We start from the raw sequence: 15,846 nt of genomic DNA, 5'->3' as shown, positions 1-15,846 counted from the left end.
TAAAAAAGCAAATGATTCATAGATCAAGCTATGTGCAGGGCTTGATAAATAAAACAAATATAAAAGTATGGCTTCAATTTGTTAGGCAAGACAGATATTACAGCTGTTCAAGGAATGAGATTATATTGTCAGCGAAAAAGTAAAAAAATACAAACAGTAAATGAATGTATGTTAATTTTACAGGATGAGTTAATTTGCAAAAACAATATTTGTTTAGGCGTTGTTTAACATAATCCACTGTGTGAATGAATATTATAGAATTTATTAATCAGCAATTACTTTAAAACGATCATGTCATATTTCAAGTACGACTTTGATTACATTATTGTTTGTAAATATTATACATATTTTAAATGCAATCATAAATATATAATTTATAATTTATCATTATATAAATGTGTATAATGATTGACGACACTAATAAATGTGTGCATCACGAGTGTTGCCATATTACTAATAAACATTATTCAAAATTTTTATATGATGTATTTATTTTTACTCAACTTAAATTTGCTACAATATAATTGCAAATAAGTTTTACTTCAATCGCGTGTGATCCTTACGCGCACTTTTTTTTTTCTTATCGTCGCCAAGAAGAGAACACTCAAGACTAACAAAAACCAACCAACAAATGTTCTGTATTAAAATTTATTAATGTACAAAAATACACGAGTCAATCCTTATGTCTGACATAAAACCAAAATCTTTAGTTCAATTCATTTACTAAAACTTAACTAAACTTTTATTAAGTAAAAACTAACCTCCAATCCATCAATCATTTACTACAACTTTTTCTTATCGTCGCCAAGGGCGATTTTAATTTTAGGCAAGGCGTTTTTAGCCGCTATTTCCACCTCGGAAATGACTCCGGTGTCCCAGAAACTTGCAAGGGCCAGGATGTAAATGACGAATATTACCAGGAGAAAAAGGGATGTGGTGCAGCATGAGTATCCTATCAGTTGGCCCAAGAGAAGTATGATGGCGATGTAGAACCAGGATTTCATGTTGGCCAAGGGCCGTAGAGATAGTCGAGGCGGCAGAACTTTGGTCTCGAGGGAACTGTAGTCTGTAAAAAGGAAATGTGAGTTAGTTTGATGTATTGTGCATGGGTGAAGGTTGGTTGTAAGGGTTTTTTTTAAAGGTTTGGCGATCTGTGTGTACGAGTGTCACCTATAAGTGATATTTGGACTTTTACTCGTCTGTAGAGTCGGTTTTAATATTTTTTACATTTTGCTCGTGAGTAGAGTACTATTCGATTTTTTTATGACTTTTTCGCATTTTGCTCGTCAATAGAGTCCCTTTGATTTTCTTTGATGTGTTTACACACATTCGATTTTTTTGACATTTTTCGAGAGTCCCTTTCGATCTTACACGTTTTGGTCGTTAGTAGAGTCCCTTTTTTATTTTTATTTTTATATTTATCAGTAGATTGCTCGCCAGTAGTGCCCTTTTTTATTTTTACTAGTAGTTTGCTCGTCAGTAGAGTCTCTTTTTATATTTTATAAGTTTGCTCGTCAGTAGAGTCCTTTTTTAATATTATTTCATTTTGCTCGTCAGTAGAGTCTCTTTTTTATTTTTATTAGTAGTTTGCTCGTTAGTACAGTCCCTTTTTTATTTTTGTAACTATATTCCTCATAAGTAGAGTTTCTCTTTATTTTATTATTATTAGTTTGCTCGTCAGTAGAGTTCCTTTTTGTCATATTTTCATCAATTAGTTCAGTAGAGTAGTCCCTTTTAATACCATTTTACATTTTGCTCGTCAGTAGAGTCCTCTCCGATATTTTTCTACATTTTGCTGGTCAATAGAGTCCTTTTTAATATTTTCTACATTTTGCTCGTCAGTAGAGTCTTTTATAATATTTTCTACATTTTGCTCATCAGTATAGTCCATTTTAAAATTCAATCAGTTTGTTTGTCAGTAGAGTTCCTTTTTGATATTTTATCAGTTTGCTCGTTAGTAGAGTCCCTTTCGATCTTTTTAACATTTTGCTCGTCAGTAGAGTTCTTTTTAATATTTTGTCAGTTTGCAGTAGTGTCCTGTCAGATCTTTATTGCATTTTTCTTGCCAGTAGAGTCCCTTTTGATATTTTTAAAATTTTGCTTGTCAGCAGAGTCCTTTTTGATATTTGTTTACATTTTTCTCATCAGTAGAAGCCTTTAATTTTTTTTTAAATTTTACTCGTCAGTAGAGTCCTTTTCGATATTTTTTTACATTTTGCTCGTCAGTAGAGTCCTTTTTTGATTCTTTAACATTTTACTCGTCAGTAGAGTCTCTTTCGATTTTTATTATATTTTACTAGTCAGTAGAGTCCTTTTCAATCCTTTATCAAAATTTTGTCAGTTTGCTCGTCAGTAGAGTCCCTTTTAACATATTTTTACGTTTTGCTCGACAGTAGGGTTCATATTTCACTAGTCAGTAGAGTGCTTTCTGATATTTTTTTAATTTTGCTCGTCAGTAGAGTCCCTTTTGATATTTTATATGTTTGCTTGTCAGTAGAGTCCCATTCGATCTTTATTATATTTTGCACAACAGTAGAGTCCCTTTCCATCTTCCTTTTTATTAAGGGTTGATTAAAATTTTTGAAACTCTTAATATCTTCTAACTAAGTACCAAATAGAAAATAAATAAAACTAACCTCTGAATAGCAAAAATTTCAAAAGTGACATTAGTACAACTTCACGTCTATTTTATTTATAAGTGCAACTTCAGAGTAGTTCTTATTTGAAACTTGCTAAAGGTTCGCCTCACTTAACGAACGAGTATGACGAACAAGAAAACGAACACAAACAAAGGCGAAGCATTTCAAACGAATTTGAACAAACGCCTCAAAGCAGTGAAGACTTGAATCTTCTTTGTTCGATAAGAGTAAAATTATTTAACGTGATCCAATTTAACAATAACAGCAATATCACATAATAATCATTCATAACCTAATGCAGGAATGCATATATTAACATCAAAGAACAAAAATGTTTATATACATTCGTGGACATAATTTTGCTCTGTCCCGCCACTTTTAATAATAAAACTGACGTTTCACGGAACTTTCTCGAACAAAGAAGATTCAAGCCCTGGTGCTTTGAAGCGTTTGTTGAAATTCGTTTAGAATGATTCGCCTTCGTTCGGGTTCGTGTTCGTTCTTCTTTGTATTTTCTTGTTCGTCATGTTCGTTCGTTAGTGGAGGACGCACCTTAACTAGCTACATAAACTCTACTGACAAAAAACAAGAAATGGATTGATGTTTTACACTTACCAAATTTGGTCCTCGCAAAATACCTGGCAATCATTGGAGGCATCAAAATCTGTCGTGCAACACTTCCCACGAATTTATCATTGAACCAAAGATCCTTGAATTCGGTCCCGTACTGGAATAAAAATATAAAAAGTTAGGGGCCAATTGGTATAAAACAAATGTTTACGTTACGTATGAATTGGTACTAAAAATTGTCACAATTAAAAGAAGACAAAACGCTATGTATTTGCTGAAAGAAATTTACTCTTATAACATTTTGAGTTTTGTAGCATACATAACATATCGTTGCCCACAACAATTTTATTTTATAGGAGAATTGGCACCTTAGTTATCAATTTGTTATATTTTTTTTTAAATGCTTACCTTGCAATTCACTTTTTTTTACCTAGAATAATAAAATAATTTTATACCCTATGTACTATAGCTAGTTGTAAAGAAATACAATCATTTTGTACGCAAATACAAATTATTTACTTAACTATTTACTTATTTTTCAAGTAACTTGTTTTATATTAGGTCTGATTTAGCCATTTTTTTAAAATAAATTATATCTCGTCCTTTGAAGTAATAGATTATTCGTGTGTAGTGTAATTAGTTAACTTTTTAATAAACATTGCGCCGGGCGTCTACAGGACCTTATCTCATATTTCTAAGAATTATGTAAATTGAATTGCGAAATTAAAACAAAATATAGAAAATATTAAAAAGGAATCTACAGACGAGCAAACTGATAAAATATCAAAAAGGACTCTATTGACGAGCAAACTGATAAAATATTAAAAAGGACTGTACTGACGAGCAAACTACAGATAAAAATAAAAAAAGAACTCTACTGACGAGCAAAATGTAAAAAGTATTGAAAGTTGTAAAAAATGTAAAATAGTATCAAATAGGACTCCACTGACTTGTAAACTGGTAGATTATTAAAAAATACTATACTGACGAAAAAATGTAAAAAATATTGAAAGGGACTCTACTGACAAGCAAACTGATAATAAAAATAAAAAGTGAAAGGGCTCTACTAACGAGCAAACTACTAATAAAAATAAAACAGGGACTCTACTGACGAGCAAACTGCTGATAAAAATAAAAAGAAACTCTACTGACGAGAAATCTACTGATAAAAATGAAAAAGATACTTTACTGACGAGCAAACTACTGATAAAAATAAAAAAGGAACTCTACTGACGAGCAAAATATTGATAAAAATGCAAAAGGAACTCTACTGACGAGCAAACTAATAATAAAAATAAAAAAGGGACTCTACTGACGAGCAAATTGACAACAAAAATAAAAAAAAGACTGTACTGACGAGCAAATAGACAACAAAAATAAAAACGGACTCTACTGACGAGCAATCTACTGATAAAAATGAAAAAAAAAACTCTACTGACGAGCAAACGACTAATAAAAATATAAAAACATTGGTGTCAATTAGTATAAAACAGAATTATATAGGTTACTTCAGTTACTTGATACTAAAAACTGTAAAAACGCTATGTATCTGCAGTGAGGACACACAAAACCTAACTTCATCCATGTGTTATCAATGAGACATTAGAAAGTTGCACTTATGATAACATTTTGAGTTTTGTAGCTTTTTTAACAGTTTTTACTACAAATTCATACGTAACATTTCTATTTCATGGGAGAATTGACTTCCTAATTATCAATTTGCATAAATTTGTAATATTTATGTTTTAAAGCTTACCTTGCAATTTAAGTATCGACTTAGAGCAAAACATTTGTCGACCACAAATTTCATCTCATAACTGCTTGGCGGTATCAAATCGGGATCACCCATGTATTTCATATTGCGAGCGTATTCTTTAACCTAAAAAATAAATAAATAAATAAATAAATAAATAAATAAATATATATATATATATATATATATTTACTATATTTATTATTATTACCTGTGCATAATTCAAAACAAAATGTGAACCCGTGGAATGAATGCTATTAAAACTTGTTCCCTCAAAAGACGTCGTCGGATCACACGTAAAAGTCTCGGAATCTTTCAACTGTTGATTTATTCTCAATTTCAATTCACTGTAGTCTATCTGCAAATAGAAATTGAAAGTAAATATTACAAAATAATTGAGATAAAATATTTAAATTGTATTTATTTATTTCTTACGTTAAAAATTTGGCACAAATACTGCGAAGACACTTCTAAATATCCAGGAATTTTCTTTCCCTCGGCGATGGAGTGCTCCAAATCAGAAGACTCGGTCATGTCGAGCATGTATTTTATGTAATTCATGAAACCTAAAAAAAAATATAAATTGTGAATTAAATTTAATATATTAATTATGTAATAAAATATTTTTTTGTCTACAAACCTGTTTTACGTAGCTTTAAAGTGTGTTCCAAAATAGCGACTTGTTGTTTTGATTTGTTGATGCATTCTTGCATGTGTTTTAAAAGTTTTGCAATCTGCAAAATATAAATAAAATATAATTATACAGATTAACGTATTTCGAAGCAATATAAATTCACATGTAAAAACATTGAAATGTCTAATATTTTATCAAATAGGTCGTCAGTAGAGTTCCTTTTGATACTTTTAAAATTTTCCTTGTCAGAAGAGTTCTTTTAGATCTTTATTACATTTTGCTCGTCAGTAGAGTCATTTTAAATATTTTCAGTTTGCTCGTCAGTAGAGTCCTTTTTGATGTTTTTTTAGTTTGCTTGCCAGTAGAGTCCTTTTCATTATTTTATCAATTTGCTCGTCAGTAGAGTCCTTTTCGGTAGTTTTTACATTTTGCTTTTTAGTAGATCTAAACTTTTGATACTTTTTACATTTCGCTCATCAGTAGAGTCATTTTAAATATTTTCAGTTTGCTCGTCAGTAGAGTCCTTTTTAAATATTTTTTAGATTTTGCTTGACAGTAGAGTCCCTTTTGATATTTTATTAATTTGCTGTTCAGTCGAGTCCTCTTGAATCTTTATTACATTTTTCATTAAATAAAAAAGGGACTCTACTGACGTGCAAACTGAAAAATATCGAAAAGGACTCTACTGGCGAGTACAATTTTTAAAAAATCTAAAGGACTCTACTGATGATAAAAATGCAAAAACATATAAAAAAAGGACTCTACTGACGAGCAAACTGAAACACAAGACATTTTATTATAAGGGAACTCTACTGACGAGCAAAATGTGAGATAGACGGTAAATAGAAAAGGGACTCTACTGACAAGCAAACTGATACACAAAACGCATATATAAAAAAAAGACTACTGACGAGCTAAGTGAAATAAAACGTAAAATAGAAAATGGACTCTACTGACGAGCAAGCTGTATGTAGATTTAAAAAATATCTACTAACAAGCAAGTTGATAAAATGGGTTAAAAAATAGAAAAATAATCAAAAAAATAATAAGGGAAATAAAAATATCTGCTATCGACCCTACTGACGAACTAACTGTAAATGTAGATTTATTTATTATTTACCTCTAATATGTTTGTTTTCCGGAACATGCTCTTGTATTTGAATTCAGGGCCCTCCAACTGCAATACTCGTTGTCTGATGGCATCGGCAATTCTAGAATTAAAATAAATAAATTAGTTTCAATCAAACTGTTTCGTTGAAAACGTATTTAAAAATACTTCACCTCAAATTTTCATTAAAACTCTGGTTGAATTTGGGGCTTCCCGATCTATTACCAGGCGTTGGTGATTCAGGTGAAGGCTCTGTTAAGGCTATTTCGATTTCGAAGAGAATCTTTGGTAATGGTTGACGCGAAAAAACCTTTAGAAAAAAAAGAAAGGGTTATAATAGTAAAATTATTGTTATTTTATATATTACATTGATTTGTCTTTAAAACCTACCTTTGCAACTCTGTATAAAAGTGAAGCATTTTTGGACACAACAAGATCTAACCTTTCGATTCTTGCTAAAATTTGTTGAAAAGTTTGTGTATACGCCAGAATATTATCCATTATAAAAGCTTTGCATTGATGATTTATTTCCACGGCGTCGCTGAAAATAAAAAATAAATTAATACATATATATATATATATATATATATATATAATTTATATTTACATTTGTGGAGGGTTACATCTGTCGTATCGCCAAGGTTGAATAAAACTCAACCACATTTCGACAATCAGAATGAAGTTGTGATCCATCGGCCAGCGGTTTAACATTTGTTTCAGGAACAGATAGAATTTATCCTGCAAATAAAAAAAAAATCTCGGTCTCCGCAAGGTTTATAGCTAAGAAAATTAGTGGTGCATGGCATCGTGCCTTAGTGCAAATTGCTGGAACTTTACGCACCGTAATTAAAAATTCAAGTAATGACATTAGTGAGAATTATCAGAATTATGCTTGGTTAAGTCAACGAGCGATTCTTGCAGCAAAGAATAATGATGTACACGCACTGAATTTCACCATTCAATCAAACATTGCTGGCGATTTGGTGACATACCAATGATTCCGACTGGTCTTCCGTTTGACTTCAAACGATTGCAATTTCCAGTTCGACTTGCGTTCGCAATAACAAGTCGCAAGGCCAATCGCTTAGTGTTTTCGGAATAAATTTCAAATAGATTATTTAGAAAATCATTGTTTTTCACATGGGCAGTTATACGTTGCCTGTTCATGAGTTGGAAAACCATCCGTTAACGTCAGACCAAAAAACAAAAAATGTGGTTTACCAAAGAGCACTTCATGAAACGGATAATTTGCGGATTCACTTTCATTTACTTAGAGAAGTTCAACTAAAAAACACTGCATTTTTGTAATCGAAATAAATTCATTACTGTTGATAATAAAATTAAATTTTTCCTTTTCAAATATAAAACAACAAAAAATTTCTTCATCTTTCTCATGAAACATCTGGTGGCGAACGGAGTTGGTCGGGTTGCTAGTATATATATATATATATATATATATATATATATATATATATTATTATTTATTATTACCTGAAATATTTTCCACGTCGAATTTTTCAACTGAGCAAAACTTTGATTAGGATCATACCGCACACTCATAGCAAATGCGTGCACCTGTTTCACAACTATTCGAATTAATTTTATATAATCGTTACTAGGTAAAATATTCTGAAACAAAAAGAATCTTACTGTAATATGAAACATTAAAATGAATCAATGCCTAATTAAATAATACTTACATTATTATTTTCTGTTACTATATAACCAGAAATATTTTTGCTCTCAAAAGCAATATCACTGCATAACCAGATATCGGTGAAGACTGTCAGGACTGTTTCTGTTCTCCAAAAGGTTTGGCTATAGTTGAACATGTTATTGTCTATATCATTAGATGATGGAGATTCTATGAAGTTTTCTGATAGCTTTATCAGACGTGGAGTTTGGGGCGTCCTGGGGGAAAAAAAATTATAATAATAAGTATATATATATATATATATATATATATATATATATATATATATTATCACAATACACTCCATATATTATAAAAATCGTTTTCTACTCGTCGAGACCTTTCAAACGATACCCCACATGCCATAAAAACAGTATATTAACTTTTTGAAGTAAAACTTCTTTAGGCTCGTTTAATAAAAATTCATTTAAAGTGTATATTTTTTAGACAAATTCGATAGTTAATTTTAGTATTCGCTTCACACCTCACATAAAAAAAAAACAACATTCTGATCTTGTTTTCGATAAAATATGGTAATATATATGACTTTTTTATTACAATATACTCATTTTGTCATGAAAATCGTTTTCTACTCGTCGAGACTTTTCAAACGATACCCCACATGCCATTAAAACAGAATATTAACTTTTTGAAGTAAAACTTCTTTAGACTCGTTTGGTACAGATTCATTTAAAGCGTATATTTTTTGGAAAAATTGCATATTTAATTACAGAATTCGCTACTTCACACCTCACAATTTTTTTTTAAAAAAAACAACATTCTAATCTTGTTTTCGATAAAATATGGTAATATATATGACGTTTTTATTACAATACACTCGATTTCTTATAAAAATCGTTTTCTACTCGTCGAGACTTTTCAAACGATACCCCACATGCCATAAAAACAGAAAAATAACTTTTTGAAGTAAAACTTCTTTAGGCTCGTTTAATAAAAATTCATTTAAAGTGTATATTCTTTGGACAAAGCATATAGTTAATGTTAGTATTCGCTACGAAAGCTTCACACCTCACATTTTTTTTTTAAAAAAAAAACAACATTCTGATCTTGTTTTCGATAAAATATGGTAATATATATGACTATTTTATTACAATACACTCGATTTCTTATAAAAATCGTTTTCTACTCGTCGAGACCTTTCAAACGATACCCCACATGCCGTAAAAACAGAATATTAACTTTTTGAAGTAAAACTTCTTTAAACTCATTTAGTAAAAATTCATTTGAAGTGCAATTTTTTTTAGACAAATTGCATAGTTAATTTTAGTAAACGCTATAAAAGTTTTCCAACTCACACATTTAAAAAAAATGACATTTTAATCTTGTTTCTGATAAAAATATGGTAATATATATGACGTTTTTATTACAATATACTTATTTTGTCTTTAAAAATCGTTTTCTACTCGTCGAGACCTTTCAAACGATACCCCACATGCCTTAAAAGATACAATCTAAATTTTTTGAAGTAAAACTTCTTTAAACTTGTTTAATAAAAAGTCATTTAAAGTGTAATTTTTTTAGACAAATTGTATAGTTAGTTTTAGTAAACGCTATAAAAATTTTCCAACTCACACATTTAAAAAAAAAAAAGACATTTTAATCTTGTTTTTGATAAAAATATGGTAATATATATGACGTTTTTATTACAATATACTCATTTTGTCATGAAAATCGTTTTCTACTCGTCGAGACCTTTCAAACGATACCCCACATGCCATTAAAACAGAATATTAACTTTTTGAAGTAAAACTTCTTTAGACTCGTTTGGTACAGATTCATTTAAAGTGTATATTATTTGGACAAATCACATAGTTACTGTTAGATTCGCTACAAAGAAAAATATCGTGCACATTTTAAACAATATTTGAAAAAAAAAAATAACAAATATTAGATATATATATATATATATATATATATATATACATAATTATAATTTTATAAAAATCGTTTTCTACTCGTCGAAACCTTTCAAACGACACCCAACAAGCCATAAAAAAACGCTTAAAAATTTTTTGAAGTAAAACTTCTTTAGACTTACTATCATTTTTCTTGTAAATAACTGATTTTTACATACAATCAAAATTTTAAAAAAAGGAAAAAATATATATACCATCAAAATTACAAGTCTGCTGCACAGATGGCGCAAGAATTCATGTTAAAAAAATATACGAAACTTTTAATCGAATCGCGGACTATGTTAGAGTTAATATTAAGACTTCAAACTTTCAGAGAATTTTTTTGTATCTATTTGGAAGCGTTTGAGCCCTTGGGAGCAAAGAAATTCGGAAGAACTACCCTAATATATATGTATTTTATTTTCTTTTACCTTGGTACAACGACAGGAGACATTTTACTGCGGTCCTTAAGCATTGTCAAGTCTGGTAAAATCGTGGAGTCCCCATCGCATCTTAAAAAGTGCTGTAAATAATCACAGCACAAGGCTCGATAAACCGAAAACGATTCTTGGTTGGAAGGTAAATCTACACATTGCATTTCGTTGCATAAATGTAGAGCAAAGTTAAAAATGTAGTAGTCAAAAGAATCTGGAGGAAAAAATGAATAAAATTAGATACAAGAGGATTAAATTAATTTCAATGGTGACAAAGACTTACTTAAAACTAAAACAAGTCCTTTAGCATTGAATGTCTAGGTTTCTTTATAAAAATTAGATAAATTGTTGCCAGCCGACAGTTTGTTCCTTAAAAGTTGCTGCAAAATATTAACCATAATTAGATAAAGGGTGCACATGAGATATTTCATTTATACTTACAGGCAAATACGATATCGGTAGCAAGAACTTAATATTATCATCCAACAATCTGTAACACAATCTTAAAAATGGGCCCAGGGGCGAGAAGAAATCATGCAAGAGATCGAATTCCTGAAACAAACAAACGTAAGTAAGGTAAAGCTAGGTAACTATAAAATCAATCTTATTTATCATCCTTACGTTTGACGATTGTGTGATAACACGCAAGCCCCATCCTTGTCCACCTCTAGAATTAAAAATAGAGTCCACGAGTTGTGGAAAAATATTCTGCAAATCACGTGGGTGGTAGGAATTTATCATTGCGTTTAACCTGTGGCAACGGAACTGGATTGGTGTGGAAAGCACACCACATAGCTCTGCCTAGAAAGGTAAAAAAACAGAAATTAATAAATGTAATAATAGTAATGAACTAGTGGGGCAAATTGCTGGAACTTCCCTGAAGCAAAATAAAATAGTGGAGGAGTATAAAGTGTTTTGTAATAGATTATTATAAATACTGTAATATTATATACTAACTAATATGATCTCAAGAATTATATTCACAGAATTACAAAGTTAAAACTATGTATTTTATGTAAACAGGAAGTTTTTGACTAGTATTATTTTAGTTAAATGAATACTTACTGCTACACAGTCAGGACCACCTGGAGAAATCATTTTAACACTAAATTAAATAATAAAATATATTATATCACACTAAATTAAGTTAAACTTCTTCACATTTATGATAAACACAGCATTAGTTTAGTGTTTACATTCCGAGTTATTGTAAACATTAAATATAAAAATATTTATAATTTTGAGGTTAGAACACATTTTTTAAACATGTTAATGTCAGAGTGTTAAAACGTTGTTAACAGCGCCGCTCGTGAGTATTTTTGGAACTAATTGTAAACATATATATATGTATATAATAATATAATAACAATATATATATAATGTTTTCATAACTTATACATGAATTTTCTTGTATATAAATAAATACTAAGTAATTGTGTGTAAATGAATACTTGCAAAAATGCTATAAAAATAATTTTTGAAAAGTAGCCATTTTGAATTTTGCGCGACAAACGATACCGTGTGCACGTTAAAAAAACTTTCATTTAGCCTGATTTAGCCTTTTATGTGCAAATTATACAAAAAAAACAACAGACATTTATATAAAAACATAAACCCGAATACAAATTCATTATTTATTTTGTATTATTACAAATAATTATTAATAAAAGTAGCCATTTGAATTTAGCGTACAAACGATACCGTGTGCGCGTTAAAAAAACTTTTCTTTAGCCTGTTTTAGACTTTAATATATAATTTAAACAAAAAACAAAACGCATTTATATTAAAACCATAATCCCAAATACAAATTCATTATTTAATTAATATTATTACAAATATTTTTTTTTTATCCTTTATATCGATATATCCTTATCCCTCTACCGATATTTTCCTGCGCTCTAGTTCTTCTCCAAAATGACAGCATTGACAATTTGCTTTTAGCTGTTTATGATTTAGTTGTAAATATTACTGTTATTCGGGCTTTTTTCATAAATTAGAATATATTAGTGTAATTCTGTTAGTTAGACTTAAGTGCAAAAAGTAAAAACATGGATTTCCTAGACTCAGAAGCCGAAGAAAGCGAGGTATGAAAAATTTAGAACGCATTCTTGGAATTTTTTTGCTTTTATGGCTAAATAGATAAAGGATACATGTTGTAAATGATTTTTAGAGCTTGATTTGTTTATGGGGGCACTCAGGTGTTGTGTGCACCTTGATTTTGTACCCTGGAGTGCTAAAATGCTTACCAAAACATTTTTGTTTGCATACTATTTTTGTGTATTTACAACATTTTACTATAATATGCTTGTTTTTTATCTTTTAGCAAGAAGACGAGTTAGATAACAATGAGAGGAAAAAGTTGAAAAAGCTGAAAGCTATGGATAGCGATGAGGAAGATGAAGAAGGTTAATCTTTATTATTATTGTTTTCGCTTAAATATCTCCTTCAGGTGAATCTAAAACTTGAGAGAGTTTTGTACTAACTATCTGCTACAACTAAATAGCTTTTCATATGTATTTACAAATATTCTGGCAAAAAGTTTATACTTAAAATGAGGTTAAGTCAAACTTGTTCGTAGAATTCATTTTATTGTAGGCATTTGGCTTAAATAACTCATACAGGTGAATCTGAATCCGTGAGAGAGACAATCTTGTACTAACTATTTCTTACAATCAAATAGCTTTTTATATATATTTAGAAATGTTTTGATGAAAAGTTTATACTCAAATGAGGTTAAGTCAAACTTGTTTAAAGAATTGAATTATTATAAGTATTCGGCTTATAAATATTCCTGTTTGGTGAATCTAAATCCTTGAAGACGGTCATGTACTTGTTATTATATAAAACTAAATCCATTTTTATCTCTATTCACAAATATTTAGAGAAATGATAATGGTTCAAATGTGAGGTTAAATCAGACTCTCGAATCGAATTAGTGAGAGTTTTTACATAATTGGCTTAATTATCTTTTTCCATGAATTTCAGATGAATCAGAGACTTTCCAGTTAGTTTTTTATGTGATATTGACCTTCTGATGATTAATTTCTTAAAATTGAATGTTTGTTTTATATATATTTACAAATATTTACTTATAAGTACTTGTAATATGAGGTTGAGTCAGATTTGTTTGGAATCGAATTAGTGATATCTTCACATATTTGATTTAAATGTCTTGTGGTTATTGTACAAATAACTGCTTGAGAATAAATTAAATTCACAAATGCTTATATACAAATATTGCTGACTAAGTAGATTTTTTTATTATGAGCGAGATAAAAATTGTGTGAATTCAAGAATAATGGATTTATGATGAAATTTTTTTGTTATATTGTCTGATTATAATTACAGAGATGAATTTGTTATCGACATTCATTATGATCTACATAATTCATTATGATCTACATAGAATATTTATTTACTAGAAAGTCTTCTAGCTTAGAATATTAATGTTTAATTTCAATTATGAGTTCTATATGTTGTTCATCATTAGTTTTTATAGTTTCAATAGTTACGTATAGTAATTACTAAAATTACTGTAGTACCCATTTGATATAGGATTTTGGACATTTCTTTTCACTTTTTGGAATACTTAGGAAATTTTGCACCGGCTAGTTGAATTTATTTACATCAGTAAAAAACTAGATAAAATTTACTAAATCTTGTAAAAAACTATTACCTTCACTTGGATATCGAAATTTTGAGTAGTAATTTATAGTTGAAATGCGGTTTAGTATTTTGATAATTTGCTATATAAGGATTTAGGAGATTTTTTTACATTTCTTTGAATAACTTTCAATTTTCTTCTTAGACATTTTAATTCATTTACATCAGTAAAAACTAGATGAAATTTACTAAAATGTAGTAAAAACTGTTTTATACACTTGGATAATAAAATCTGGAATAATTCATAGTTGAAATGCGGGCTTAAGCATTTCATAATTTGCCATATATGGATTTAGGACATTTTTTTACATTTCTTCAAATAACTTTTAATTTTCTTCCCGGACATTTTAATTTAGTTACATTAGTAAAAACTACATAAAAATTTACCAAAATTTAGTAAAAACTGTTTTATACACTTGGATATCAAAATTTTGAATAATTCGTAGTTGAAATGCGGACTTTAGTATCATAAGCATTATATGGATTTAGGACAAATTTTTGTATTTCTTCAAGTAAATTTTAATTTTTATTTTGGATGTTAAAATTGTTTGGCATGAATAAAAACTAGATGAAATTTACTAAAATCTAGTAAAAACTTTTATATACACTCTTGTAAAAAATTTTACAATATATATAAATTTATATATCCTTATATATAAATCTATGACCGCTCGCTTTATTAATTTGCTATTAACCTATATATATAACATACTCCGTACAATATCTTTGTACCTCTTACAAACTTTACATTCTATGTTTACACGCTACATTTTACTCTTATGTATTAATTGTCTCTACCTATCTATTGTCTTTCCGGGAATTGACCCCGGGACCTCAATTAATACTAAGGTGCGCAACGATACGCGATAAAAGACGAGTATCGTAGCGTTACGGTGGTCTAGTGGTTAAGGTCGTCTCCTGCACGCAGAGGGCTCGGGTTCGATTCTCGTTAGAGTTGTAAGATAAGAAATAATATTGGGCGTATTATGTACATAGGGTTGTAGGCGTACTATGTGGTTAGTAAGGGGGGGTTGTTCTTTTTTTTTACAAAAAATGCAGGGTATTTGTTTTGTTTTTCTTGAAATGTATTTATCCTAGAGACATGCGTTTTTTTTTAAACAAAAATTACAAAATCATAGATTATTTTCTTTTTTTTTTCGCTTTCATTTATAACCAGGGGGCATTGAAAAAAGTCAATTGAGAAAAAACGTATTTAAAGTTTTCAATATAATGTACTAAATACACCATTTAATTTAATGTACTAAATACACCATGGTGTTCAAAGATGCTGGCACAATAAAAAGGTCATGTGCATGAGGTATTATAATGAAAAAGAGAGCAGCTGGCATAAATAGCTCGGAGCGATGAGATGAAAAAAACGATTTCAGAGGAACATACATATAGAGATATATATATCTATAACTTCGTCAAAAAAA

General features: G+C 29.4%; 2 protein-coding genes across 2 annotated transcripts; both read right to left on the bottom strand.

The window, feature by feature from the left end:
* Positions 1-753: 753 nt before the first annotated feature.
* LOC113363433 (sphingomyelin phosphodiesterase 4-like) lies at positions 754-8,322 on the bottom strand. Its single transcript, XM_026605938.1, has 11 exons — positions 8,196-8,322; positions 7,312-7,442; positions 7,095-7,245; positions 6,878-7,014; positions 6,717-6,807; positions 5,603-5,696; positions 5,398-5,528; positions 5,174-5,320; positions 4,966-5,088; positions 3,255-3,366; positions 754-1,066 (listed from the first exon to the last, which is right to left on the bottom strand). The coding sequence occupies exons 1-11, from the start codon at positions 8,262-8,264 to the stop codon at positions 783-785; spliced, it is 1,470 nt and encodes a 489-aa protein (XP_026461723.1). The 5' UTR covers positions 8,265-8,322; the 3' UTR covers positions 754-782.
* A 165-nt stretch (positions 8,323-8,487) lies between these two features.
* On the bottom strand, positions 8,488-11,900 carry LOC113363432 (sphingomyelin phosphodiesterase 4-like). The gene is made up of 6 exons (XM_026605937.1): positions 11,813-11,900; positions 11,369-11,548; positions 11,189-11,299; positions 11,031-11,127; positions 10,745-10,961; positions 8,488-8,615 (listed from the first exon to the last, which is right to left on the bottom strand). The coding sequence occupies exons 1-4, from the start codon at positions 11,843-11,845 to the stop codon at positions 11,065-11,067; spliced, it is 387 nt and encodes a 128-aa protein (XP_026461722.1). The 5' UTR covers positions 11,846-11,900; the 3' UTR covers positions 8,488-8,615; positions 10,745-10,961; positions 11,031-11,064.
* Positions 11,901-15,846: the final 3,946 nt, after the last annotated feature.

This window comes from Ctenocephalides felis, unplaced genomic scaffold, assembly GCF_003426905.1.
Source record: "Ctenocephalides felis isolate EL2017-DRISC unplaced genomic scaffold, ASM342690v1 CF-g0.4_SCAFFOLD_00845, whole genome shotgun sequence".
NCBI classification, from domain to species: domain Eukaryota; kingdom Metazoa; phylum Arthropoda; class Insecta; order Siphonaptera; family Pulicidae; genus Ctenocephalides; species Ctenocephalides felis.
This window is presented reverse-complemented; position numbering and strand designations above follow the sequence as displayed.

What these genes read in the sequence shown, in the direction of transcription:
- LOC113363433 (XM_026605938.1), bottom strand. Translation starts at nt 8,264, where the DNA reads ATGAGTGTGCGGTATGATCCTAATCAAAGTTTTGCTCAGTTGAAAAAT. An exon ending in TTTTATACAGAGTTGCAAAG is followed by an intron (nt 7,015 to 7,094) that starts GTAGGTTTTAAA and finishes TTTTTTCTAAAG; the next exon opens with GTTTTTTCGCGTCAACCATT. An exon ending in TTTTGCGAGGACCAAATTTG is followed by an intron (nt 1,067 to 3,254) that starts GTAAGTGTAAAA and finishes TCCTTTTTACAG; the next exon opens with ACTACAGTTCCCTCGAGACC.
- LOC113363432 (XM_026605937.1), bottom strand. Translation starts at nt 11,845, where the DNA reads ATGATTTCTCCAGGTGGTCCTGACTGTGTAGCA. An exon ending in GTGGTCCTGACTGTGTAGCA is followed by an intron (nt 11,549 to 11,812) that starts GTAAGTATTCAT and finishes TTACCTTTCTAG; the next exon opens with GCAGAGCTATGTGGTGTGCT. An exon ending in TACCGATATCGTATTTGCCT is followed by an intron (nt 11,128 to 11,188) that starts GTAAGTATAAAT and finishes AATATTTTGCAG; the next exon opens with CAACTTTTAAGGAACAAACT.